The 26,298-nt window shown below is 42.5% G+C and overlaps 3 protein-coding genes across 5 annotated transcripts in view; 2 read left to right on the plus strand and 1 right to left on the minus strand.

Annotated features, from left to right (window-relative positions):
* TMC5 (transmembrane channel like 5) overlaps positions 1-659 on the minus strand; it is a 29,374-nt gene extending 28,715 nt beyond the window's left edge. For 2 of the 3 annotated variants that reach the window (XM_085592312.1, XM_085592314.1), the window contains exons 1-2: positions 591-659; positions 282-422 (exon numbers count right to left, since the gene is read on the minus strand). The gene's annotated coding sequence lies outside the window, so the exon portion shown is untranslated. The remainder of the gene's footprint in view (positions 1-281; positions 423-590) is intronic. The other variant, XM_085592320.1, reaches the window with a different exon arrangement.
* Positions 660-1,741: 1,082 nt separating this feature from the next.
* TMC7 (transmembrane channel like 7) lies at positions 1,742-15,999 on the plus strand. The gene is made up of 16 exons (XM_077786857.2): positions 1,742-1,893; positions 2,076-2,307; positions 4,422-4,570; positions 4,918-5,085; positions 5,263-5,348; positions 5,858-6,003; positions 6,538-6,685; positions 8,132-8,302; positions 9,183-9,340; positions 10,205-10,322; positions 10,953-11,050; positions 11,370-11,553; positions 12,364-12,494; positions 12,764-12,919; positions 13,669-13,747; positions 14,885-15,999. The coding sequence occupies exons 1-16, from the start codon at positions 1,842-1,844 to the stop codon at positions 14,942-14,944; spliced, it is 2,136 nt and encodes a 711-aa protein (XP_077642983.2). The 5' UTR covers positions 1,742-1,841; the 3' UTR covers positions 14,945-15,999.
* Positions 16,000-16,115: 116 nt separating this feature from the next.
* COQ7 (coenzyme Q7, hydroxylase) lies at positions 16,116-20,624 on the plus strand. The gene is made up of 6 exons (XM_085592334.1): positions 16,116-16,226; positions 16,349-16,539; positions 17,403-17,517; positions 17,629-17,768; positions 19,270-19,338; positions 20,051-20,624. Exons 1-6 carry the CDS (start codon positions 16,175-16,177, stop codon positions 20,126-20,128), a joined length of 645 nt encoding a protein of 214 aa, XP_085448460.1. The 5' UTR covers positions 16,116-16,174; the 3' UTR covers positions 20,129-20,624.
* Positions 20,625-26,298: the final 5,674 nt, after the last annotated feature.

Below are 26,298 nucleotides of genomic sequence, written 5' to 3' on the forward strand. Positions count from 1 at the left end.
CCCCAGGGCAGCTTTACCCCATAAATATTCCTATTTAGGGCCACACAAAGACAGCCCATGCTTGGGTGGCTTCAAGCTACCAGTAACAGTGGGTACAAATGCACATTCTTATCCAGCACATGAATCACAGGCTCAGCACTAATGCTCAACAACACTAAAAGATTTTTCAGGAGTGCTGCTGAGAGGTTTTATTTTCCATCCCCTGAGTTTTCAGAATGATCAGCTGGAGTTTTCAAATTAATCCCATGAAATGTGGTGCCCAACCAAGGAACAGCAATCACCTGTGCAAATGGGTATCACTGAGGTGTCCAGCTCTGTCACCAGCACCCCAATCCTGCTGACACACTCACAGCATCAGCCTTCGCTATACAAAAAATCCCACCTGGCAAAACCCATCCTGATCTCTGAAATCTCTGAGCTCTCTGAAAAGGAGAAAGGAAAAAAGTGATAGGCCTCTAGAGTGATATACAGAAGGATGAGGGCAAGTTATATGTTGTTCTCATCAAAAATAGCTAAAAATCCATATTAGTTATAGAATCACAGAACCATCAAGGCTGGAAGAAACCTTTGAGATCATCACAAAGACAAACCTGCCAGCACAACGGCAAGAACACCTCCACAGTGTGTTTCTATGTTGGTTTTTAAGTCATTCAGTGCAATAAGGAAGTTGCTGTGCTTTAATTCCACGTCTCTGTATTTCACAACAATTCCCCTCAAGATATACCTTTCACCTCTGCTGGTAACACTGATTACAAACATGTACATCTAAATTACTTTGAGAACTTCTATTTTGATCAATGACATTTTATGGTTTTATTATGAAAATAGATTACCAACATAGATTGTTGCTAGAAAAACAATTTGAAAATTACATACCTGAGCTGATGACACACAGAAGAAACAGAAGCTAACAAAAGCTAACAGAAGAAGCATACTCATTTGTGTCTGATTCAGCATTTTGAAGCCTCATAATGACTTATTTTTAAAACTACTGCAGAAAGTGCATGAAGTATGTTCAGAAAAATCTGGTTATCTTTTAAATATCAGCAGAATAAAGAACGGCTAGAAATAATTTTCTCCCCTCCATATAAGGCTTTTGAGACTTCTGGAGGTTTCATTTCTTTATTTGTCACATATACTGCTATTTTCACACAAAAGGCAAGAATTGTTCCAATAAATAAGCCTCTCTGAGACGTTTACTACAAGTTCACACAAAACCCACCCTCTCTTTCAGATGGGAAAAAAGGTTCCGCATCTACTGACTTTTTTTGCTCCAGTTCACACCAAGTTTTCACATTCAAGAGTAAAGCTGTGCTGCTTCCACTGCAGCCTGCGCCACTGCGCCCAGTCACAGAACAAGCTGTGAGTTCGGGCTTGTGACCTAACGAGAATTGACAAGGTATCGAAGTTTGTAAGTTTTCACAGCACTCAACATCAGTACGGGCAGTTAATACTGACGGAAGACATTGAAACTAAAGTTATTTCCAAGCCAAAGGTCGGTGAGAGATGCCCAGCAGCCAGAACACCCCAGCCCCGCACCTGGGGTGCGTGAGCCCCTTCTAGCGGAGAGGGCGGGCTGGCGGCAGGAGCCTTCACACCCAGCCGTGTATCGTCACGGCAAGTTTAAAACAAGCCTGGGGTAAGAGGAACAGAAAGACTCTCATGTCCCAAAAAGCGATCCTGCTGGCGGCGGGCGCCCCCGGCCGGTGTGGGCCGGGGGAAGGCGGCCCCGGGGCAGGCTCACCCCGCCCTCCAGCCCCAGCCCGACAACCGCCGCCCCACGGCCCCGCCGCGCCCGGAAACGGCAGCACCGGCGCGGGGCTCCGGCTTCCCCCGCGGACATGAGCGGGCTGGGGGCCGCCGCGGGGCCGGCATGGCAGCGGGACAGCGGCGGTGAGGGCGCGGGGCAGCCGGGGCCGGCGGGGCGGCGGCAGCACCGGCGGCCCCGCAGGTGGCGGGGGGATGGAGGCACGGCACGGGAGGGAGCGAGCGGCGCTGCCCTCGCCTCGCCCCTCGCGGCGCTGCGGGGTCCCGGTGCCCGACCCCGACCCGCAGCCCCTGTCTCTCCCTCGCAGGGCTCTCTGTCCTTGCCGAGGAGCCGCACGCCGCCGCACCTGTGCATTTCCTGCAGGAGCTGCCCAGCTGCCAGTCGGCGCGGAGGCGCCGCGGGGGCACCCAGGAGCGCCGGCCGGCCCTGCTGGGCGCCGCCGGCAGCCGCGGGGACGCGGCCCGAGCGGAGACAGGCGAACTGGCTGATCGCCCTGCCAGAGAGCACCCGAAATCCATGGCAGAGAAGAGGAGAATAAGGTTAATCTTCACGCGTTTCTTCTTCTTTTTTTTTTTTTTTTCTTTTAATGACTTTTTCCTAAACACAGCCCAGGTGCGCTGGAAGGGTGAAGCAGAACTGGGTTTGGCTGTATCTGTTTTACCCTGTGGCATGTGATTCTGACAAGAGGGTGCCCGAGTGCTCTTGGCTGGCACGAGGGAGTCGCTGATTAGGGGCAGAAGTAGGTTGCATTGGAAGAAATTAGTCAAAACTGGCAATTACCTGTAGCAAACAAATGGGTTTCTCAATGTTTTCTGTTTTGGTCTTTTGTTACTCTTTTGTTTTTTTCCTCAGGGTTTTGTGCTTTCAGGGGTCGCTGTATGTTATCTGCATGAACACACACACATCCCCGCACCCTCTCGCTGCTATGCGAGTGCTGCTGCTCTTGAGTCTGCTTAGCTGCTCTTACACAATGCAGGGCTCTCTGTCTGCTGTAGCTCTGTACAGTTGATAGGAAACTTCCCAGGCCCTTTGCTTCTTTTTATCTTCTCCCCCCCGGCCCATTCCTTTTTAAATGACTCTTTCCTGTGGGCTGTTCATGCCCCCCTGGTGGTAACCCCCTGGAGGGAGGATTGCAAAAACCTTGCTTTGCCCCGCCTGAATTTCAGTGCTTGTTATCTCATGTCTCACTGCTGAGCTGAGAGCTGCTTTGAGGACGACGATACAGGATGTGGTTTTGCGCTGTCAAACAGCAGCTGCACCTTTAAATCAGGTACACTGTAGTTGTAGTTATGAAGCAGAAGAGAGGTGGAAGTACAATTAATGTCTGGTACTCCAGGGAGAACAAGAGCTACACTATTACAAGAGCAGTGGCAAACAGCCTGACCTTGGAGTTTAACTCTATGGCCTGTACACAAGAAACAGTAGAAGATCTAGGTCATGGTAAAGGAAAGTGCTCGATACTCTGAATTTTATTTGAAGTTGGGTGTCTAAAGTTCAGCTCTTCAAGAAAAAGGAACTGGAGGGAGGAGTGGAGTTGCAATGTCCCAGGCTTGTTTACACATGTTAGCACTGAGAGATTCTGGTGGGGTTTCTTGGCGCTTCTGCAGATCGGTGATCTGCATTTGTGCAGCAACTGCCAACACAAAGTGCTTGGCATAAATGTCCTGAGAGCTGAACACTCAACTTCTGTAGCTCAGATGAATATGCAGCCCACGCCTCTATTTAAAATGCAAACCAAGCATGGGCCAGACAGTTCTGCAGAGTTAAAACACTGCAAACTGCAGCCTGTAGTTTCCACAGAATGAAATCTCTTGAGAGGAGCTGTATTCGCTCTTAAAGCTGAGGTCATCTGCTGCCTGATTCTTTGTATAGGTTTAATTTGACTTCCTGCCAAAATGCTGGAATAGAAATATGAGGAAACAGGCAGCACAGAGCACACATGGCAGTGCATCCCTTGGGCACATGAGTAGAGTTGACTACAAGTCTTTTAAAACTGAAACCTTGGTACCCCAGCACCATGTCCTCATGGGCACTTACTTAACTGCTGCCCTTCTTCAGTGTGTCGAGGCTGGAAAAGAATTTGCTGCATACAAGTCCATTTTCAAACTATGTTTCTGTGAAGTTTTGTCTGGTATTAAGGTTTCTTGAAAGAAATAACAAAATGAAAACTCTGACCACTCAGAATTCTCCTTGATGCTGTTGCTGACCAGGCAGCAATTTTTAAAATGCAAATGTATTCATATAGTAAGAAGATCCATAAGTGAGTGGTTAAAAATTACAGTGACACATTTTCAGTGTTTTGCAACATGTCATTAGAAGAGTGCATCCCCAGAGGTGCTGGCAAAAAATATTTTCTCAAATTCATTGAATTGTCACTTTCCAGCAACTTTTTCAAAAAGTTATTACCAATTTTGTTTTGTTTTGGGGGGTTTTTTGTATTAATTTTTTCTCCAAGAAAGGTGAGTGTTTTTCATGAGACAGCTTGCCCTATTTGAATTAAGTTTAGAGCATTAGAGCAAGATCAGATGGGGAGAGCTTGTGTGTCTGTAGCTATTACCCTGAAGGCTGTGGGCAGGCTCCATCCTGCTAAGCCCTGTTACATAGAAAGAAAAATTATTTCTTGTGCTCAGTAACTGTATTTCTGGCTTCTTAGGGACTTTCAGCAGGCTGATACAGAACATTTATCTAAATGGAAGAAATGGAGAAGAACTAGCAGTAAATCATTGAAAAAAGCACTTGGTGAAGTCAAGGGCTTGTCATCTTACCTGGTGCTTTGGAGACATGATATTCGCAGCATAGAAGGTATTTCTATTCTGATGTCCATTTCTCCTCTGGGAAGTTGCTTCTGTTATTGGCAGTTTTACCTGTGTGAGCATAGTTTCAGATATAACTACATGTGTTTAAGAAGTTACTTTCTTCCCTTATTATTGCTGAATGTAAAATGCGTTATATGGTAGAAAGAAATACGTTGGAAAAATTATTAATATGTCCAACCTGCATTTCAGTTATATTGCTAAAAGTCCGTAGTACTTAAAACTAGCTTTAACAATGTTTCTTTGGTTCAGTGAAACTATTTTATAATCTGCTTTGTCTGTATTTTCAATGGTTTTATCATGTTAATTATTGGCACATGTTTCTTTTATTCCCAGGGAAATTTGGTACTGGCATCCAGTCCTACTTCTCCTTCCTGCGCTTTCTGGTCTTGCTGAACTTTATAATTTTTATCCTGATGTTCAGTTTTGTTACTCTTCCCACCATAATTTCTAAATACGGAATATTCAACAGTACCATTGCTTACATTTCTCCAAAGAACATAGGTAAACATCTTCTCTGTGTACAGCTGTTGTAAGATTCCTCCTTTCCATCAGCTTCCTCTCCACCTCCCAGAAAAAAAGGAAAGCCTTTTTATAAGAGTGGCATGTTTGAATTAATGTGATCTTGCAGTTTGGTGGGCATTACCATTTGAGTGACTTTTCATGCCTTTCTTTTGACAGATGATACCTGCACCATTTATAAACCTAGTGGTAATAAGGGACTTGTTTACTTCTATACTTACCTCAAAGATTTGCTCAGTGGCACTGTAAGTAATTAGTTGGGTTTTTTTAAATTAAGTGTCTCATGTAGCATCTAAAATGAAAAGAAAAATTACTTGTGGAATGAAGCTTTGATAATTTTGAAAAATGGTAAGGCATATGCATCATTGGGGTAGGTTATCTCTGAGAAGGGCAGTTTTCAGACTGGCTTTACTGAGCGACCACAAGGCCTGGCTGGCCACGTGCTGCAGCCTGTGCCTCTCTTCCCCAGCTGCTACCCTTTATTATTCTGGAGCACACTGCCTATTGTGCTCTCTGTGTACGGTCCCAGTGTCTGTGTTCTGCAGTTCTTTGACTGGAGAGGGGAGGGATTTTAAGCACACAGTGCCTGCACTACAGTTTGGTAGAGGCAATGGGAGTATTTAGAAGCTACAGACTTGTACCTTGCTGGGGGCCCTAATTTTAAATTTGCAAAATGATTGCTTAATGTCAGGTTCAATTTAATGGGGCAGTTGTTGCTGCTGTTACAAATTCTATTTCAACTTCATTTTCACAGGGATTCCTTGAAGTGACAAGTTTGTTTTATGGCTATTACTCAATAGATGCTGTATGGATCAGTATCATGAGCTATAACTTGCCACTTGCATACCTCCTGGCTACATTTGCCTACCTGACCTTAAGTTCTCTCTGGATAATAAAGAGGTAAACATTTTGGTGTTGTTTATTTACTGTTACTTGTTGCACAGTTTAGATTGTACTCCTTCTTGAAGGGAACATACTGTGTTCTAGAGCTGTTTATGTGGAAAAGTGGAGCCTTTGCCTGAGGATGTTGAGCCACAGTAGCCTTTTGAGTGCTTGGGAAAAATGAAAAACTGATACTTCAAATTGTTTTCTATGTATGCATACCTATAAGTAAAAGCTCCTCTACTATACTGAATTTTTGGAGGATTTTTAGGGGGTTTTGGTTGAGTTTTATTTGTGCCATCTCAGTTTCCTTTGCTGGGTCTGGATGAGGTGAGAAGGTGTGACTGTGGTGAAGTGCAGGTAGGAATAACCTGTATTAGTCAGGGTCAGCTGCTGCAGAATCTCACACTGAAAGAGTCCCAGACACTGGCTGGTGCTAAGCAAAGGGGACAGTTTGCTTACAGAGGGGCTCATTTAGTCTTTGATCAGACAGGTTGCTTGTGTGTGTTTTTCCTGCGCCTAAAATACATCTTCTCACAAATTTCTCTCTAGGTCTGTGGAAGGCTTTAAGCAAAACTTAGTGCATGATGCAGATCCATTTCAGAGTTATTGTAACAAAGTCTTTGCAGGCTGGGACTTCTGCATTACAGATCCAAGTGCAGCCCGGCTGAAACATCGCAGCTTGCAATACGAGCTCCAGGTGAGTAACTTCTGCCTTTTTGTGATTATGGTTTCATTCAGCTTAGATGACTAAAAAGAGATGGGTGCAATTTTGCAGATAAGGGAATAAAGTTAAGAAGGATTGAAGTTGCTTGTTTTGGGGGTACAGGCCACATCCTCTTGCATGCTTTCTAGGTAGCTGGAGTCATGGTGCAACGTGAGAAATTGGCACGGATGTTGTTGGCACTGCCCCCATCCGCTGGGGACCCAGGCCAGCCTGTCAGCTGCTTATCTGCCTCTTCCTCACACTCCAGTCCTGCTTCCTGTGTTAGTTTCTGTATAGTCCAACAGGAAAATCTGTCCCAGCTGCAGGCAAAACCCTGCAGGGATCAGTTGGAGTGTTCTGAGCTTTAAGCATGCAGTGCAGTAAGCAGTAGTCTAGGGAGAAATAAAATTTAGATGGTGCTCTTTGTACTGTTTAAGAGTATTGTTGCAGTAAGGAGATACTGAAAAGTTCTCACTAGGTAGGTGTCTTTGGCACACATGCACATACAAAATGCTGATGCAGCTATAGATTTCCCAAAGCAGAAAGCTCTGAAGAGTCTGAAAGGCTCTTGTGGTAAAACAAGGACCTTTTTGCTCTCTGTACACTGGAAGCAGAGATTTGTGTAGTGAAAAAATTACCTTTGAGAAGATGATTCCACTTCAAACCACAAAGTGGTAATTACAGATTTCATAAATTACAGTGAATTGCTTTCTGCTCCAGTGAAGTTCACAGTAATCTATTTTCATCATAGAATCAGAACCTCCTTCATGTGCTACACTTTTGCCTTCAGAATACACATCTTAGAAGAACTAGCCCCTTAATAATACTGTTTGATGGACATAACTCCTCTGAAAATACACTCATATGGGTGTTAACGTGGGTTTCCCAGGTTAAATTGCCTTCACAGGAGATACTGTATCTTCATGTCAGTTAAGGTGAAATACGCCAAGTTTACATGACAAGCTGCTCAAGACTCTTCTTCCTTCTTTCAGTGTCATTGCCCAATTTTTCTTCACAAAGAGGAGGAATTTTGAGCCATAGTGGTGAGGGCTGGTTATTTACCTGCAGAAGTAATGGGATGAATGACTGGTTTACCCATTCAGAGTTTAGTTTCATGCTGAGATCAGTCTCTCTCAACAAATAGGCAAACTGTCTGTCCTCAAGGAAATGTATTGCTGATACAGTAGAGAGAAGAGGATTGCAGGACACGTGTTTTTGGCTACAGAGCCCTCAGCTCAAGGAGGCTGAGCACACAGGGGCTTCCATTCCTGCATGGACCTGTTTTGTCAAAGAAAAGACACTGTTCTGTGTGCTTGGGCAGGCACTGGAGTGATTCTCCTAGGACAGGCTACAGATTTGCACTTCTCAGGGTAGAAGACATAATGTTAAGTGTTGTATGCTGCACCCAAAAACTGCATCTCTTTTTCCTTTTCTTTGTAGACGGACTTGCAGGAAGAAAAACTGAAGCAAAAAATAGCTGAGAGGAAAATGGGAGAAAAGCTACGCATCTACACTCTGAGAATATTTATAAATATAATTGTCATTGCCATTTTATCAGGATGTTTTTACTCAATTTATAGAGTAACTGTCTTCTCTCAAGAAAACTCCAGTGTGAGTATAAGAAATGACACTAGGACAGATTTGGTGAAGGCTGGTGATTACAGCAAGAGGAGCTATTGTGAAAGAGTCAAGTATCTTAATATAGCACCTTTCATTTTTCTCTCCCCCATGTAAGTTCCTGGTGTGATGGACTTAGCTGTTCACAAGGAAAGTAGTGCTCATGTGGACCTAACTCTGAACTTCTGTAAACTGCCAGGATTGCACAGACAGAAGCAGGAAATGGGGACTAAATGAGTTGATATGTCAGAGGTATTGTTTGAGGGCAGAGAAGAGGACTGCACAACACTGAACAGCTTCACTTACTGTGGCCTCTAAGCAGAAGGGTTGTTACCTTGACCTTGTCTTAATGAGTTGGAGGAGCTTGTCAGGATTGTAGGAGAGTCAGGGGAGTTGCTTGGCACCAGTAAGAATAAATTGATAAGTGTCTGCTCTTGGAATAGTTGTAAAACCTGGTAGCCTTGGTGCTGGTTAGCAACAGTCAGACACAAACATTGGTGAGTTGAACCTCTTTAAACAGAAGCTTTGAGGAAGCACAGAAATACTATTACCTGGAGGGGGAGGGAGCTCCTAGTGAAAGGAGCAGGAGAAAGCAAGCAAGGGTGTGTAGCAGCAAACTGCAGAGACAGCTGTGATCAGGCTTATATAAAGGATAGCGACTTATTTTCCATGAAACTTGATTGTCTTGAGGTATTCAGAATCAGCCCTGGGTTTTCCATTTATGTTGCCTGGTGCAAATGTTGGTGGAGGATGAAGAAGGAGTAAAAGATGCTGCCTGAATCCTGAACAAGGCAGGCTGGTGTAGCTGCAGACAGCACGCTTAGGAAGGTGTGTTTCTCTGAGTATTGTGTTTGTCTCATCTCTTCTCCTGCAGGACACTGGCAATGTAAACTCCCAGGTTAATCTCTTAGTGCAGTATTTGCCTTCCATGGTGATCACACTGGCCAACTTCATCGGTCCTCTGATCTTTGCATTTCTGATCAGATTTGAAGACTATACACCAGCCTTTGAAATCAAGCTGACACTCTTGAGGTAAAGATGATTTTATTGTGTCCTTGGATGTTTCAACAACTTCTTCTTGGTATGCTATATGTATTGTTAACATTGAAACATCAGGAAGTAGAGAAATTGTCACTGGAAACCAAGGAGGCATTGTTTTGCCAATGTTTAATTGGAAACTTTAAATGTGGGAACAATGTGTTTTGATGACAATGCAGTGCAATCATCTCCATGTCCAAGTTTTTGCTTGGTCCATTTAGCTATGTGGTCTGGACATCTTCAACCTGAATAAACAGTCAGTAGAGAACTTGTGGCTGCAGAGCTGTGGATTCACTGCTTTGCATGCAGCAGTTCCCTAAATAAGCAAAAGTGAGTGTACAGCAGTGACTGAAGCACATCTTTGCTCAAGGCAGAAGTTAAAAGTTTTGGGGTAAAAGATGTGTCAATGTAAGAGCTGATGTTCAGCAGCTTAAGGCAGTAAAATCTGGGCTGAAGCACCTGAGCTCTGCAAGTCCATCCTTTGTATCTGTGATTTGGCCAAGTGCCTCAGAAAGCCTGAAGCTACATGAAATGGAAATGCTGCACACAGAACTGTACCTGAGGGAATTGCCACCCATTGCAGCATCGAGGTCTGCAACCTCGAAAATGAAATGACTCATCTAGGAACACTACTGAGAAAAGAAACAAGGGACTATAGCCTACAGCTGGGAAGGTCAAAAGGAATTTTAACTTACTACTAAGGAAAGAAATGTGTTTATTGTCTGGCTGGCTGCCCTGTTAAAGGTCTGCATGACCCTTTTGTGTTTTAAGGCTTCCTTGGACTCTGTACAAGGTGAGCCAAGTGTTAACATGACTGTTTTTTGGCACGTTTGGAGTTAGGTTTTGCCTTTCTTCCAGGTGTGTCTTCGTGCGGTTGGCCAATATTGGCGTTCTCTTGTTCTCACTGTGGAGTCAGATCGCCGGCTGTGGCAGTGACAAGTGTAAGCCCTGTGGATACAATTACAAACTCTATCCTGTAAGTAGATTTATCTTGGTATTTAATCATCTGAGCTTGTGAGCAGAGGTTTGTTTTCCATGAGAGTTGCTTGTCTAGAGGTGTTCAGTAGGAGCCCTGGGGTTGCCGTTCAGGCTATACCTGGTGTTAATTCCCACTACTCAGTGCAAACCAATACAGTTGTTGCAGTTATTTGCTTGTCTAAAAGTCTGATTAGAGTTAGTCCAGTGGCAGATGATTCCTTAGCACAGACTTTCTGTCTGCATGAGGATTGTCTGAGGTAGCTGTGTTTTGGACACATTGTGCTACTGCCTTTTGCAGCATTAAGACAAATGGGTTTTCCTCAAAAGAAAAAAAAAAAAAACACCCAAAAAAAAACACCCCAACCACCAAAACCAAACTAAACACACCCAGCCACCCCCCCCCACCCTCCTACCCCACCCCACACAAAAACCCCAAAATCAAACAAAAAAAAAAAAGTTAAGAGCTTGGCATGGGAACTTTAAAACACTTGAATATTTTAGAAATTGCCGTTAAATAGCATTTGAACTTTCATGGTGTTAACTGAAATGGTTATTGCTTTAGTGATAGACAGATTTTTCACTTGTTTATTTAGACTGCTAATCCTGTTTTTCCTGACTTGTTTTATAGTGCTGGGAATCTGATGTTGGGCAAGAAATGTACAAACTGATGATATTTGATTTTATTGTAATCCTTGCTGTGGCCCTGTTTGCGGACTTCCCCAGAAAGTACGTATCTCTGCTTTTTGAGCATATTTTTACAAATGACATATGAAACACATTGTCTTTTTTCTGCTTTAAATTCCCCATATTGCTAACCAAATTCCTAGTTTTAAAATAAAGCATAAACATATTTCTGGTGGTTTGAGCACCTGTTTGCTCCTCAGATGGCTGTATAGGTTTTGCTATTTGAGAGCTTTTCTTCTTCAAACCTTTTCTGTTACATTGTCTAATGCTTAAATGCTAAGTTGTGTGTGTTTCAAATGTGTTAGACTGCATCTAAATTCTACAATTTCACTTTAGGACTAACAATATTCTTTGGTTTCAGGTTGTTAGTTACTCATTGCTCTTGGAAGCTTGTTCAGTGGTTTGGACATAAGGAATTTGAAATTTCTGACAATGTCCTGGAAATCATTTATGGGCAGACTATTTGCTGGATTGGAACATTCTTTTCACCACTTCTCCCTGCAATAGCAACTATAAAATACTTCATCATCTTCTATGTTAAAAAGGTAATGGAGGCACATGCTTGATAAAGAATTGAGCGCATCTCTCTGTTTTTTTGTAATGCAGGCATATAAATATACAGGTGATCTAAAACCAACAAAAAACCCTAAAACCACCTGTGGATTCAGTGGATGGAATGAGCCAGTGATATTCCATTTTTAATAAGGTTTTGTGCTTTTAACTGACAGAATTTTGCTTTGAAATCAAACAAAGCCAAAACTTCTCAAATTATTTGCCTTTTTTTTTTAAGAAAAGCTTTTTATGTACCAAAACTAATTTATAAGACTTTCCTGCAAAAGTCTTCCTGCAAATCTACTTACTAGCAACACGGCTTAGAATGTGGACAAAATTCTGCAAAACTTGTAAAAATTTGGGAGCAAAATGGAAAAGCCAAGCTGGGTTGGATGTGCATGTGATTTCTGACTATCAGAAGTTTTGCACAGTGACCACACAGCTCCTTCTGTGCCTCCAATTCTTGCTGATGCTTTAGGTCTTGCAAGAGGGGATATATCCAGTGAAGATGTGGCAGAACAAAGCCAATGGCAGTGCCATGGATTGTACACCAAATGCCTGCGTCTGTTGACTCTGTGCAAGTGTGTGAGGTCCTCTGGATCAAATTCTTACACAAATTAGGAGACATTGACTTACACCAAAATGTGAAGCAATCTTCTCAGCCCATGCACATCAAAGGATGTGGTTGTGTGGTAGCTGGTGGCATGGTTGAGAATGGAAAATTCAGTTGCTTGGGGAAGTATATTTGGATGTATATCTGTATAGATGTACTGGTAACAGTTTTACTCACCTTCCCTCTTCAGATTGTTTTGATACACACACGCAAACCTGCAGCAAGGCCTATAAGGGCATCAAGCTCCAACTTTTTCTTCCTGGTGGTGCTGTTGATAGGGCTCCTCTTGGCTTTTATCCCTCTGGGATTCAGCATAGCACGGTAGGTGACAATTTTAAGTTCTGTGAAGTTGACACTTGTTCTAAGCTTGTCAGTTCTGTAAAAGCAGACACAACACTTTAGAATGATTAATGGAATAAAATATATAGGGTATAACACATAAACTTATAGCTTAGTTCATATAAACAAAAATTACAGTTTTATAGACATAGGACACTTTTACTGATTCACCAAACTGGTACTGGGCTTGTGTTGGATTATTTTATTTTTACATTTGGGTGTAACATCTTTCTGTTCTACTTCTTTGACAGTATCCCCTCTTCCAAGGCATGTGGGCCATTCAGGAATTATAACACTTCATGGGAAGTTATTCCAGATACAATACTTCAGTTTCCAACAGGTCTGCAGCAGATCCTTTTTGGCATTGCATCAGAAGCCTTTGCAGTGCCTTTTTTTGTGATCCTTTGGTGAGTACTGTGGAGACTTGATTCACTTAGGCAGCTGGATTTCCTTGCTTACTGAGCTCATACCAAGCATCTATTAGACCAGATTTTCCATTTGCAGTCAAAAGCATCAAAACCCATGTGAATCCTCAGCCCTTATGTCTTTGCCCATGTGTTCATACTCATCAGCTTTGTTCCAGTTCCCCTTGCACATCCCATATTCAACAGTGTCCTTCTCAATAATGTTAACTGTGAATACTCTGCAAATTAGTACTATAAGCCCTCTAATCACAACTTCCATCCAAAAACCCTAGTCTGAAAAAACAAAACTCTCAAAACAGTCATTCTATAAGATGAAATTCAGTGTAGAATTTTTAAGGTTGGATGTCATCTGTAGAGAGAATCTAACCCGATTCTCCTGTTAAAAACAGGGTCAAGTAGAGCAGGAACCATCCCCAGTTAAATTTTTTAGTATCTCCAAAGATACAGAGACTCCACAATACTGTTCCAGGGTCTGGTCAGTCTTCCAAAAGGGGTGTTTTTCTTAAGTTTAAATGGAGTTTTTTGCATTTCAGTTTAACTAAATGGTTTTCAAATTTTTGAGCCTTATTACCTGATGCTATCTAAAACTTCTATGCTTGAAAAACCATGTGGCTTATTTAGGACTCCACCCAGCCCTTCCTTTTGTAGCACACATTTATGTGTTCTCCTGAACTGAACTTGTTACACACATAGGAAATCTCAAGTCCTCCCTTTTTGTTTGTTGTTTACAGCATCATAATGTTCTATGTTATTGCCTTGGCTCGAGCACACAAACGAGTGGTTGAACAGCTGAGAGAACAACTGGTTTTGGTAAGATCTGGCCCAACACTTTACTGACACAACAAAGAGAGCTTTAGGGGTACAGAAATGAGGCATGCAGAGGAATATTGGTTTTCATAGTCTCCTGGATATTTGGTGTTTGCAACAGGCAGTAAAGAATGTTTTACAAAATACCCTGGAAAAATAAGCAAAGCATTTCTCAGTGGAGTTGATTTTCTTGGGTACCAGCTGCAACTGCAACAAGGTCTGGTTATATCAGGCAGCACACATGCAAGAGATATGCCCGTGAGAAACTGTGTCCCTGTTTTTCATCTGTTGCCTTGTTTAAATCCACTTATCTCCATTATTTTTTTTCTGTCAAAGAAGAACATCAATCCTGTGTTTCCTGTCCTCTCCACCATCTTGCACAACCTCCACTTTTGTTTCTTTCTCTGCCCTCACAAACACACACCTGACTCCCTACCCTTCCCTTCAGGCCTGTATTTCTACTGCATCTTTTCTGGTCTTGTTCTTGAGTGTAGGCTCAGAAGTGCTTGAGCAGGTACTGAAAGTGGAACAAGTCACCACTAATCAGCCTTTTGGAGAAGAGTTCCAGTGCAGAAATGCTGCTTTGTGGCCATCAAAAGCCAGGCTTGGCAGCATTTGTGTGCTGTGATCTGACAAACTGCTGGAGTCAGAACTCAGCCTCAGCAGTGAGACTTCTCACTTTCTTATTAAATAGCCCATTTCTTGATATTTCTTTTAGATATGGCATTTAACAACCTGTGTGCAGTAAAACACTACTGGGGGGAGATTTTTGAGGAGTGAGGTGTTTAGGAACAAAAGCCTTCCTGCTTTTTGAAGGGTTCAGAAAAAAGCTGGGAATTCTGAAAATTCTCCTGTGCTTTTTATTGTTGCTTGCTTGCTTTTGTTCAACTTTCTGGAAGCACAGTTTTATATGTTGAGGTGTGTGAGATGTTTCTACTAGGCTCAATGCAGAACTATTAATGTGTTACCTGAGGTGAGATAAATGAAGTCATTGTAAGCTTGAAGTTTTTCAGACAGTTGAGGCAGCTGGGGGAGTACAATGTGGTGAGTGCACCTATTTCTAATGAAGAAATGAGCTGGTGTAGATGATTTGTATTAACACTGTTCATGTGGAGCATTCTTGTTCTTCTGTCTTTCCAGGAGAGTCGTGACAAGATGTTCCTAATCAGAAAGATAGCAGAAGCTCAGAGATATCCTTGAAAACCACACAAGCCAAAAGAACTTGACTTCCTGAAACTCCCAGAACAAGAAGATAACAGCAGAAGCATTTGCAGCTTCTAAAACCTGAGCAGCTGACTGGCACCCTGGGACTGTGGTCTGTGTAATGGCTGCCTGTGGTCTGAGGCTTAATGTTTCCAAAACTTGCAAATTCAGCTGATTTATCTGTGATAGAGCTGTTCAAAAAAGGATACTTTGACGCTCACACAGCTTCAGGGTTGTTGGGATTTGTTATATCCCTATTTTTTCAGGGAGTTTGGATAAAATACGATCAGAACTGAAATCTCTTTGTACTGTTTTTACCAGTTATGTTGTAAGAATCACAAGAAAGGGAAAAGGTATGGTTTTATATGTTTTCATTTGCTTTGGTTTTAAAAAAACATGTATGGAAGTATGTTGGAATAATGCATAGGAAAAGAAAATTTGGCATGGGTTTGAAATCAGTTTTCTAAATCTTTTTAAAGGTGAGGGTTTGCTGTTTATGCTGCTCTGAAGCAGCAAGAGCAGTTGGACAGTGGATAACTGGTCACAAAATGTCTCAGAGAAAACAAACTGATAAAAGAGCTGTGAATAAACACTCGGGGGAGGAAGAAGCCAGTAGGCACAGCACTGCTGGGGCACCAGCCTTGCTGCTGTGGAGGGGCCTTTCTTGGGTTTTTAATGTTTTAAGTCCTTATTATTTGTATTTTATTCTTGTATGAACATCTTGACTACTGGTCTGTGTGTTCTAAAATGTGAATATTTCAGAGATAAATTATTGGTTGGCAATACTGTGTGGCAGTACCCCTTAATTTCCCATTTCCTCTGTGTTACCCAAACTGCTGGACCATGTGTCTCAGTGAGCTGTGTGTCCCTGCGGGCAACTAACCCAGTCCTTTATTTAAAGACTGTGATTAAGGATTTCTTGTACAAAAACCGCGGTTATTGTTTGAAACCTGCATTAGTCCGCTCTTAGTTAATGTGAGACACTATCCTGTTAGTATAACGTTCTGGAGTGTTTTCTGTGCCCGTTAATAAACGCTATTTATTTTACCGTCCGGCTGTTGTCCCGCTGTGGCTGTGGGGGCCCTCAGCGCTCCGCCGCAGTTCCCGCCGCGCCCGCCAGGGGCCGCCCTCCGTTCCCATGGCAGCGGGCTTTGATTGACAGCGGCGCGGAGCCAATGGGAATGGCGGCGGGCGGCGCGCGGGGCTGACGGGAGGAGGCCGGGCGCGATGGCGGCGGCCGCGGCGCTGCGGCGCTCGCCGCTGCTGCGGCGGCGGGCGGGTACGGGCCCGGCCCCGCTCTCCTCTCCCTGCCGCCCTCCGGCCCGGGGCCGCCGCCCGGGGCCGCCTCAGGGTGGGAGCGGGGCGGCGGCGGAGCGCGCGTCACCTTTGTGTGTCCCACAGGTGCGCGGGCCGGGCCCGGCGGAGGGGCGCCCCTCAGGCCGAGCAGCGGCGGGGCGGCGCGGGGGGACATCAGCAAGCCCGTCATAGACCGCATCCTGCGCGTGGACCATGCCGGCGAGTTCGGGGCCAACCGCATCTACGCGGGGCAGATGGCCGTGCTGGGCAGGTCCAGCGTGGGCCCCCTCATCCAGGTGAGCCCTGCTTCATTCGCCTGTGATTGCAGCGGCCGGCTGACGCTGAAAGCTCGCAGCCTTCACGACAAGATTTTTTTCTGTTTTCTCTCTCTCTTTCTCTCTCTCTTTCTCTCTCTCTTTCTCTCTCTCTTTCTCTCTCTCTTTCTCTCTCTCTTTCTCTCTCTCTTTCTCTCTCTCTTTCTCTCTCTCTTTCTCTCTCTCTTTCTCTCTCTCTTTCTCTCTCTCTTTCTCTCTCTCTTTCTCTCTCTCTTTCTCTCTCTCTTTCTCTCTCTCTTTCTCTCTCTTTATTTTTCTCTTTCTTTCTCTTTCTCTTTCTCTTTCTCTTTCTCTTTCTTTTTCTTTCTCTCTTTCTCTCTCTCTCTTTCTCTCTCTTTCTTTCTCTTTCTCTCTCTTTCTCTCTCTCTCTTTCTCTCTCTCTCTCTTTCTCTCTCTTTCTTTCTTTCTCTCTTTCTTTCTTTCTCTCTTTCTTTCTTTCTCTTTCGTTCTCTCTCTCTCTCTCCCTTTCCTTTCTCTCTTTCTTTTTTTTTTTTTTTTCCCCAGTTTTTTTCTGAGCACTTCCAACCGTGTGCGTTTATAAAGAGCAGTGGGAGCACTTGGTAAGGGACTTACCAATGCTACACTTCCTGTAGTGTTGTCCTACTTTGCAAATGTTTTTATGTTACCTCCTTATAGCTATCCTCTCTGTCATTTTTACAACGATCTGCACCTGCCTTTCTTCACCATTCCTTTTCTGTGATGTTACAGTATTGCCTCAGCAATCACAGAATATGTGACCTGAGTTGTTTTGGTTTTTATTAGTTTTATTGGAAATGTTTGCCTGTTGTGGCTTTATGCTTTTCTGTAATCTGGCTCTTTTGCAGCAAATGTGGAATCAAGAAAAGGACCACCTGAAAAAGTTCAATGAACTCATGGTTGCATATAGAGTTCGACCTACTGTTTTATTGCCTTTCTGGAACGTAGCAGGTTTTGTTTTAGGTGAGTTTATATAATTACTATTATTGTTGTTTTGTGAAGCTTCAGTTGTGTTAAATTTTTTGTTTTGCTTCAGATTTTATTGTATTCATATGTCTGGTACCCCAATCCCAGGGGCTGGAAGTGCTTTGCTTGGCAAGAAGGGTGCAATGGCTTGCACAGTGGCTGTGGAAGAGAGTATATCAGAACACTACAACAACCAGATCCGAACTCTGATAGAAGAGGATCCAGAAAAGTACAAAGAACTATTGCAGGTATTTAACCATGACTTAAAAGTAGTTTAACAAATTGATTGAATTATCTGATGTGATTTAGTCCTTTAAGAAAAATATGCCTTTAGAACTTACAGTGGATCTTCCCGTTCTGTCACTTAAAATGCTGAAGTCAACAGAAACTATTAAGATAAAAGGATGCTTTTTCCTTCAGCAGCACCAAATTGATCAAGCAGCAAAATTAAAACATATGTTGGGTTATCTTCATCATGCTTTCAGTAATGCATGGTGTTCTTTTCAAGTGGGAGAATTATGCTTTAAGTTTGATTAATTTTAATTGAAAGGAAGGGTCTAGAGGGGAAACAAAAGGAGGAAATATTGATTGCACAATAGCCTTCCTCTGAAGACATTTCAAGTACCTTCACATGCTCCTTAACCTGTAGGGCCCAGAGCTGCTCAGGGTGAGCTGAGGTGACCCCCTCTCCAGCTCCTCTGCCCATGCTGTGTTTGATACATCCCAGGGTGAGGTTTCCCCTCCTGGCACCCTGTTCATGTTTGAGTCCTGGATGCTCTCAGTGTGTAAGGAGCTGATGTTTGTCAGCTCTGTGAGAAAACAATTTCCCAGTTTTAGATGTCCACCTGGGACACATTCCTGTAAGGTGAATGTGGGAAATTGAGCTGTTTCCACAGGAAGCAGGTAGAACTGGTTCATTTCCAGCCTTGCTGACTACCAGTGTGTTCAGCTGTGCATAGTGTAACATGGAGCAGAGTCTGACTATTCCAATGTATCCCTTTGTTACAGAAATTGTCTCTGAAGCAACCAGTGATGCTGAGGTGCACCAGGGAAATACCACCCCTGAAGATAATGATATAATGAAATAGATAGAGATGGCACAGAATAAAGAGAAAAATCCAGGCAGTGAGTTTATTCACAAGCCAGTATGAGGAGAACTGGAAGGGACACCAAAAGCAATGCAAACCTTTGGGCAGGGACAGTGCCCAGGTGTCTGTAAGTGATGAGCTCTTCATTAGGCAATCCTGCTCATCTGCAGGCATTGCAGGGGAAAATCCTCTAAACATTTTTGTCCCAGCTGAAAAATTAGAAAACAAACAGTTGTTCTTTAGAGTATGCTAGAATGGACAAAAAAAACTGGTTAGCTTACAGGGGACACCCTTACTGATTGGCAAGGCAGGGACCTTAATCCCTGTATTCAAATTATCAGAATAATATGGGGGTGTGAAACTAGTCAGTCTTAAAAGTTATTATGGCTATAAGTTTTTTTGAAACAGTGAAAAAATAGTGATATATTCATTAAATAGCAGCTTGAACTTAAAGACTTCTTTGGAGACCACTAGAAAAACTTCAGGTTAGGAGAGTGCTGTAAATAATTCTCTTCTTGCTGAATTGGAGGTTCAGATCTTTGAGGAGTTTTTGAGATACCCTGGCTTGCCATGGTGCACATCATGGACAGCAGCAGTTAGTTTTGTGTATGGCTGCCTTGATTTCTCTGCAAAGCAGGCTCAGTAGCTGCTGGTTTTACAGGTAATAAAGCAATTCCGGGATGATGAGCAGGAGCACCACGACATAGGGCTCGAGCACGATGCAGAAGCTGTGAGTAGAATGTTGAGTAACTGATGCTGTCAGTGAGAATGTGAATGTGCTGCTCTTTCCTTAGGAACTGGGATGTGATTCTTTGTGGTACTTAGAGATTTGGATGTGGTTTTTGAGAAGCAGAAAATAAGGCTCATGATATTCTTTCCCAAAGATACATATAAGACAGTCTTGCATGTTATAACTTTCATTTTTCTAGAACAGATCTAAATCTGTTGGAATTCATGTCAAGTATTAAAAATGCTTTGATTTTTTTCCTAAGAGGTGTCCTCTGCAAATTTTTAGATTTTCTTTTAATTTCAGTTTAAAAGAAATATTTTTGAAGGTAAGGCTAATAACTTCTATCCATACAGTGCTGGGAACTGGAGGCATCATCTTATTAGGAAGTGTGAAATGCTGAACTAAATTCTGTGCTCCCTTGGATACTGTATGGGGAATATGTGACTTCTCTCCTATTTTTTCTCTTGACTTTTGTGAAATGTACAGAATAGTAGATAAAGATAGTTATAAATAGTTGAGGGAATATTCTGAAAAGTTGATAGATTTTTACTTAGTTTTCTCTAGGATAGATTAGACTGCAAATACATGTGGGGTTTCTTGGCATGTGTGTGTTTTTACTTTGATTTTTAAAATAGTGCTTATTATTCATTATCACAGTCTGGTTCAAGAAAACACTTCAGTAAATGTATTTAATATTTTATTCTTTTTACAGGCACCAGCTTATTCTGTTTTGAAGACAGCCATACAACTTGGATGCAAAGCTGCAATATTTTTATCAGAAAGAATTTAGTTACATTTTTCATAATAGCTGTGGCAATAAACTGTGACACAAAAGCATATGGAAATTGTGGAAGATTCAGCTGTTTTATTCAGCCTTTTAAAATTTTCTGCACTAAGCACTTGATTCAGCCATCCTTTGTCACATTGAGTCCCTATTTAAAAAGTATCTGTATTAAAGTAATTTGAGCTAAATGTGAATAAAGGTGGCAGAATTGAGTCTGTGTGAACTAAACCTCCCTATTCAGAGACTGTTCACAAGGTGGCAGCACAATATGTATATACATGGTTTATATCTACAATATTGTGTATGGATGCACACAAACAAGAATGAAAAATACATTCTCTGTTGCCTTCAAATTTATGTATACTTGAAATAAGCTGGAGCAGCTCATTTTAAAATAGTTAATACAGACCAAGAAGAATATTTTTTTCTGTTTCCAGGATGAAGGAAGTAATAGTAAGTATTTATTTTCAGTCCATCTTGAATAAAAATTGGTTTTATAAGACCAGTTTTACTTAAAGACTTCTTTGTGTTTTGGGGTGGGCTGTTTGTCAAGCACAGTTTTGAATTTTTTAAGTAGAATTTTACTTACTGTGTTTTTTTGTTGTTGTGGTGGGGATATTTTTGTTGTTCAGTATTTTCTTGGGTTTGTTTGGTTTGCAGGTTATTTTTTTTTACCTGAGCATGTAAGGAATTGATCTCTGTCATAAAACAGGTGGAGAGAGCAATTTGGAGCACTGTGGAATTGCATTCAATATTCTATTAGAGTTTTCAAGCTTATCTAACTTAGCTTCAGACAGCAATTAATCCAGGGACATCTGAGCTTGCCTTTTTTAGTGGCTCTGTTAGTGTTTGTAGGTACTGATTGGTGTGTATTTTGACACTAAAAGTTTATTAAAGAGGATTATTTACCTTTTTTTTTTTTTGTGGAGGAGCTTAGGCAGAAGGCTAAATCTTAATATAGAGAAATTCCTATTCTGTGTGATTTTGTTATGACTGTCACTTTGTATGTTCTTTAAAATTAGTATCTCTCAAACTGTTGCATCATCCTGTTAGACTCAAACTACTGATGTTATTTACTTTGTTCAATCAAAGTAGCATTTGGTTCTCTGTCTGTGACAGAATAATGTGACCCAAGGAACTTGAAGCTACATCACAGATTCTCAGGGACTGCAGAATCAGAAGATAACTCTGAGGGAGTCTCATTTTACTGCCTCAGCCCATGAGTTGTGAGCAGTGTGTGTAAAAACTCGTTTGCTGAAGGTCCATGACATTACACTAATGCAATGTCTTCCCTAATTTGACCATTTCTCTGAACAGAAATGATATCTAGCAGATTTCATGTCTTAATTTCTCAAAAGTATAAAATATGCATGTGGACAATTCCCAGGTAATTTGTAGGAGAGAGGAATCAGCACAAAAGAATGATCAGCTGAAGTGGTTAGAGGGGTAATAAGTGGTGCTGGAAGCTTGTGCAGTTGTGTGAGTCACAGGCTTTAATAATTGAGTAAAAGAAGGAAAAAAGCTTGCTTGATGAATAGTCCATTGTAAAGTCTTTCATACCAGGGGCAGCATGGGATGGCATCTTTTATAAGTCCATTATTACAGGGGAGAGAGGGCAGGGCATGGTGTATTTTCACTCAAAACTGCATGTACAGTGTAGTCTTGTGACATAAACTGGAAACTGAGCCAGACGCTTCCTGGTCTCTTAGTCATTACATCAGGGTTTAAAGCTGAACGAGGCATCTGTGGGGTTTTTCAGGAGAGCTGGTACTCAGCTGAAGCCTTGTATTCTCCAAGGCTGTGGTTGCAGAGATGCTCTGAAGATGTCTGTGGTGTTCAGCAGTGGTGGGATTGGCTGGTGACGGACATGCTCATGTGATTGTCCAAGATTTGGATGGCCCCTGAAACCATTACACACTGCTCACTGGGGGCAACAGCTTTTAAGAGACAAATCTCATTTTAAATATATTTCATTTGGCTGAGGGCTGGGACCATCAAATGCCAAGAAATTGCCATGTGAGGCTTGTGTTTGGTCATATCTGCTGTAATTGAAAGTGCTCATAGAGAGTTCTTTGTCCTCAGCAGCTGAACACATCCTGCACATTTGAGAAGGGTGTCAGACAGTAACACTGTCTCCAGCTGCAAGCATGAAATGTGAACTGAGAGATCAAATCTGCTTTATGGTCCTGAGCAGGACTTGTTCTTTAATGGAGCAACAGATTTCTACCCATCCATTAAAATGTGGCTGGGCTGTTCTGCCACTTCCAAAGCTTGTGCACTTTCCTGATCACTGGCAGTTTACTCTTTTTGTTGTTCTTTTACAAAGAAAATGGAGTTGCTTTTCATTTTTCTCATAGAAAAGGGACTCTTTTTTTGTTCCAAAATCAGAAACAGGTTCTTAAAGACTAAAAAAAGTGGTAAAAGGTTACAAAAGAGCAAGAGGTGCTTAGTGCTGTACAATTCTATTGTACATCTGCTGCAAGGCTATAGTTACTTTTTATGTTGAGGCAGAACTAAGCTGAGTAATACCAGCCATCCCAGCAGGGGTTAATGGCAGGCAGAGGCCAAAGTATATATCTTTTACAAGTCTGTTATCATAGTCATCCTCAATGAACTCTGGTTGTGTTGACAGAGGAAGGGGAGCCTGGATCAGAGAAAGGCTGTGAAATGCTGCATTTTCAGAACAGGCAGTGGGGAAGATGACTGGGTCTTCACTGTGCCTTTGAGTTCTGTGGCTTCCTTGTTAATGACAAAATACACACATAATTTGAGTTTTATAATATACAGTGGGATGAAATCCTTCTCCTCATAGTAATGAGGTCTCATGGTAAGCCAGGGCTTGATCCCAGTTTGCTCCTGCAGAAGCAGTTGCACCTCTCAGTGAGGAGGAGCAGCAGTACCCATCCCTGTGTGTGCAGGGCTCTAGGGCTGTTACCTGCTCTGTGAACAGCATCTCACCTCTTGCTGGTTTCTTCCGTAGGCAGGGCTGGGGACGATCTGGCCCCTATTCTCCAAAGCTGCTCCGATCCAGAGATGAAGGTAATGGTGGTGCTGGGAGGGGAGTGGCAGATGGTGCAGTGCCTGTGCTGAGCACTGGGGCTGTTCTGGAGCAGGATCTCTGCACTGTCTGTGGGCACTGCAGAAGGCACGTGCCGTGTGCAGCTCTGGCTGTGCCAGGACACGTTTCAGCAGCAGGCAGGCAGAAATCAAATCCCCGTGGCTGGGATTAATGAGGTGATGCTGCCACAAGCTGAACAGACTTTTGTCAAGGGCATGTAGTGATAGGACAAGGGTTTATGGCTTTACATTGATAGAGGGCAGGTTTCGATTAGATAGAAGAAAGAAATTCTTCCCTGTGAGGGTGGTGAGGCCCTGGCACGGGTTTCTAGGGAAGCTGTGGCTGCCCCATCCCTGGGAGTGTCCAAGGGTTGGACGGGGCTGTTGGAAGGTGTCCGTTCCCATGGGAGAGGGCTGTGGAATGGGCTAAAGTCCAACCCAACCCACTCTATAATTCTGTGATTTATGATGCAAATTATGTAAAATGAGAGTCATAGGATTGTTTGGCAGACAGCTGAATTGTTGTCTGGGTTGGGCTTTATTTTTGTCTAGTAAATCTGTGTGGCTTGCTTGAGCAGACAGAGCGAGACTTGTGATCAGCTGAGGATGTGCCATACAGTCCCTGTGCTGGGGATGACAAGGATTCTACATCTCTATTTGTTGTTAGTATTACAGGCAGGAGTTATTTAATCTATACGCATCTGCCTTGTAATTTGACTTTAGGGAAGACAATTTCAAATGGCAGTCATTGTTTGTCACTAGCTTTGAAGTTGTGGCATGTCACTTGCATTGAATTCTGCACATATTTTTTAGCTTGGGAGACTTAAAGGGCTGAGGCAAAAATATTGGCCAGTTTAAAGGAGGAATGTGTGTCACAAGAGAGGAGATTGTTTAAAGGCATTGCCATTTTTCTCTTTGTTACTTCAGTTATCGTTGTGTCTGATAGGAAAAATCTGAATGGATTTAGGGGAATGACAGCAGCTTTGTAGTTTTACTTCCAGAGTGGCAGAACTTAGCTTGTGTTGGAGAACACTTGATGGTTCTCTTTTTTTAGAGTTGTGGGGCTAATCTAATATTGAGTAAATGCATTAACAGTTTCATTTCAGTGGGTAATTTATTTCTAAATGCTTCACTGTGTTAGAATGAAAATTCCAGTTGTTGTGAGGTGCTTTCAATGAATGCAACCTCCTGCTCACTTTATTTTTGAAAACTACCACCTTATACTAGAGTTTTGCAGAGCAGGGTAGTGGTATCTCTGTGTCCAGAAATTCAGCTTATGGCAGCAGCAGTGTGTTAGCATGCAAATTAATACACCTATGCTGATATTTTAAAAAGTGGTGCTTTTTTTGATTCTGAAGGTCTGTATCTCACCAATTCTGGCCATAGTACTGCCTTTACTTGTTCTTATTCTTAGCTGGAAGTAAATGATGATCTGATGGAACTCCAGGAGTCATGCAGTGTTACTTGGAAAGGAGCTCTGGAGGTCATCTTGTCCAGCCTCCTGCTGGACCCAGGACTGTGGCCAGCACTAAAACAGGTCAGCTGTGATTTTTTTCCAGACAGGTGATGAAAACCTCCAAGGACAGAAATTTCACAGCCTCTATGGTCAGCCTGGTCTGGTCCTGCATTACCCTACCAGTGGCACTTCTTTTTCTGATACCTTTCCTGGGCCTTCCAAGACTGTCACTGTTGCTGCTTGTTATGTCATGTAGCATCATGGAGAAGAGTTTGCCTCCACTATCTTGGTAAATACCCTTTGAGTACTTTTAGGCAAATATTAGATCATTCAGATTAGCTGTCCTTGCAATGCCTGGTTCCTGAAGTGGCACAGAGGAAAGGAAGAGATGCATCTGATGACCATTGTGACAGTCTCACTGTCTGCTTAAGACTTCAGGCTTCATATATCTTCTCTACTTGCAGGTATTTTCCACCCAATTGTTTGAATGTTGGTGATTTGTTTTTCAGTGTTACTTGCCTAGGACAGATGGATTTATTGATTTTATGGTACAGGTGGACATGTGTAGTCCAAGATATTAATGAAAGCAAGTCATACATACACTGGGTGGTTTTCATATTTAAAATACCTTCTCTGGACTGTAATAAAAAGATTATTTCTGGCACTAAAAGTGCTTTTCTGTTTTCTCCGTGGCTACTAGCCAGCCATCTGCCTGGGCTGTCCAGGTCAGAGCATAGGCAGCAGTGGGTGAGGGGGACTTGAATTTTCTTGCAGTTCATTTTGAAGACAAGCTCTGCTAGCAGTGTTTTAGCAAGCTGTCAAGAATTTTCCCAAGCATGTGGCTTGAGGGCACCTGTATAGTCAGAGGCTGCTAACTATATGTAAATGGATAAAATATTTAGTGGAGTGAAAAGCCTTTGCTTATAGATGCAGACAGACGTGCAGTATCAAGGCAGATGACTCAGTCCTGTTGATCTTTGTTGCTATCTCTGCATTAAAGTGAACTTCCTTTTTAAGCAGTAGCTTATGTCTAATTTAGGGCTGTGTCTCATCTTGCTGATGGTGAATTGTTTCCTCCCTCCTGTGGGGCACAGCCATGTTCCTACCAGGTCTGTGGCAGAAATACACTGGAAATACACATTGAGAGCAGCTAAATCTCCCTTGTGGCTCTATTATTGTCCTAACCATATAGCACTCCTGGTATGTGAAAATGTGCTGACCTTTCTTCTTTTAAGTTGGGTTTTATCCAGCAAAAGAACAGCAGCAGGATTTAAAATCACTGGTGAGATTATTCTGCAAGTGTAGCTTAATGGCTTGATTGCAGCCCTAACCTGGAAAGGTAACTGCTAGTGACAGATGAGAAGCTGTCTTCCACATATCATCTTGTCAGCTCTCATTGTTCTGACTTTGGCAGGAAAAATGCTGTTTACTTGAATACTTTGAAGGTGGTTGAAAGATGACTTTAGACATGGTTGAAATGTGATTTTTTAAAAATTAATAACTGTCCGCTTTTCAATTCCTCTCACCCAAATATCTCAGCATTACTTGCTAATAAGAAATAATTATCTCTCAATTTTAAGTGACACAAATGCTATTGTTTACACAAAATGTGAGAATCTTGTAAGACGTGGGGCATATGCTTGGAGGGATAATGCATGAGGAT

Source organism: Lonchura striata, chromosome 14 (genome assembly GCF_050655825.1).
Source record: "Lonchura striata isolate lonStrDom1 chromosome 14, ASM5065582v1, whole genome shotgun sequence".
NCBI classification, from domain to species: Eukaryota; Metazoa; Chordata; class Aves; order Passeriformes; family Estrildidae; genus Lonchura; species Lonchura striata.

Coding starts and splice junctions, on each gene's coding strand:
- TMC7 (XM_077786857.2), top strand. CDS start 1,842: ATGAGCGGGCTGGGGGCCGCCGCGGGGCCGGCATGGCAGCGGGACAGC. Junction 6,686..8,131: donor GCTTGCAATACGAGCTCCAG/GTGAGTAACTTC, acceptor TTTTCTTTGTAG/ACGGACTTGCAGGAAGAAAA. Junction 11,051..11,369: donor TTTGCGGACTTCCCCAGAAA/GTACGTATCTCT, acceptor CTTTGGTTTCAG/GTTGTTAGTTACTCATTGCT.
- COQ7 (XM_085592334.1), top strand. CDS start 16,175: ATGGCGGCGGCCGCGGCGCTGCGGCGCTCGCCGCTGCTGCGGCGGCGG. Junction 16,227..16,348: donor GCTGCTGCGGCGGCGGGCGG/GTACGGGCCCGG, acceptor TGTGTCCCACAG/GTGCGCGGGCCGGGCCCGGC. Junction 19,339..20,050: donor TCGAGCACGATGCAGAAGCT/GTGAGTAGAATG, acceptor TTCTTTTTACAG/GCACCAGCTTATTCTGTTTT.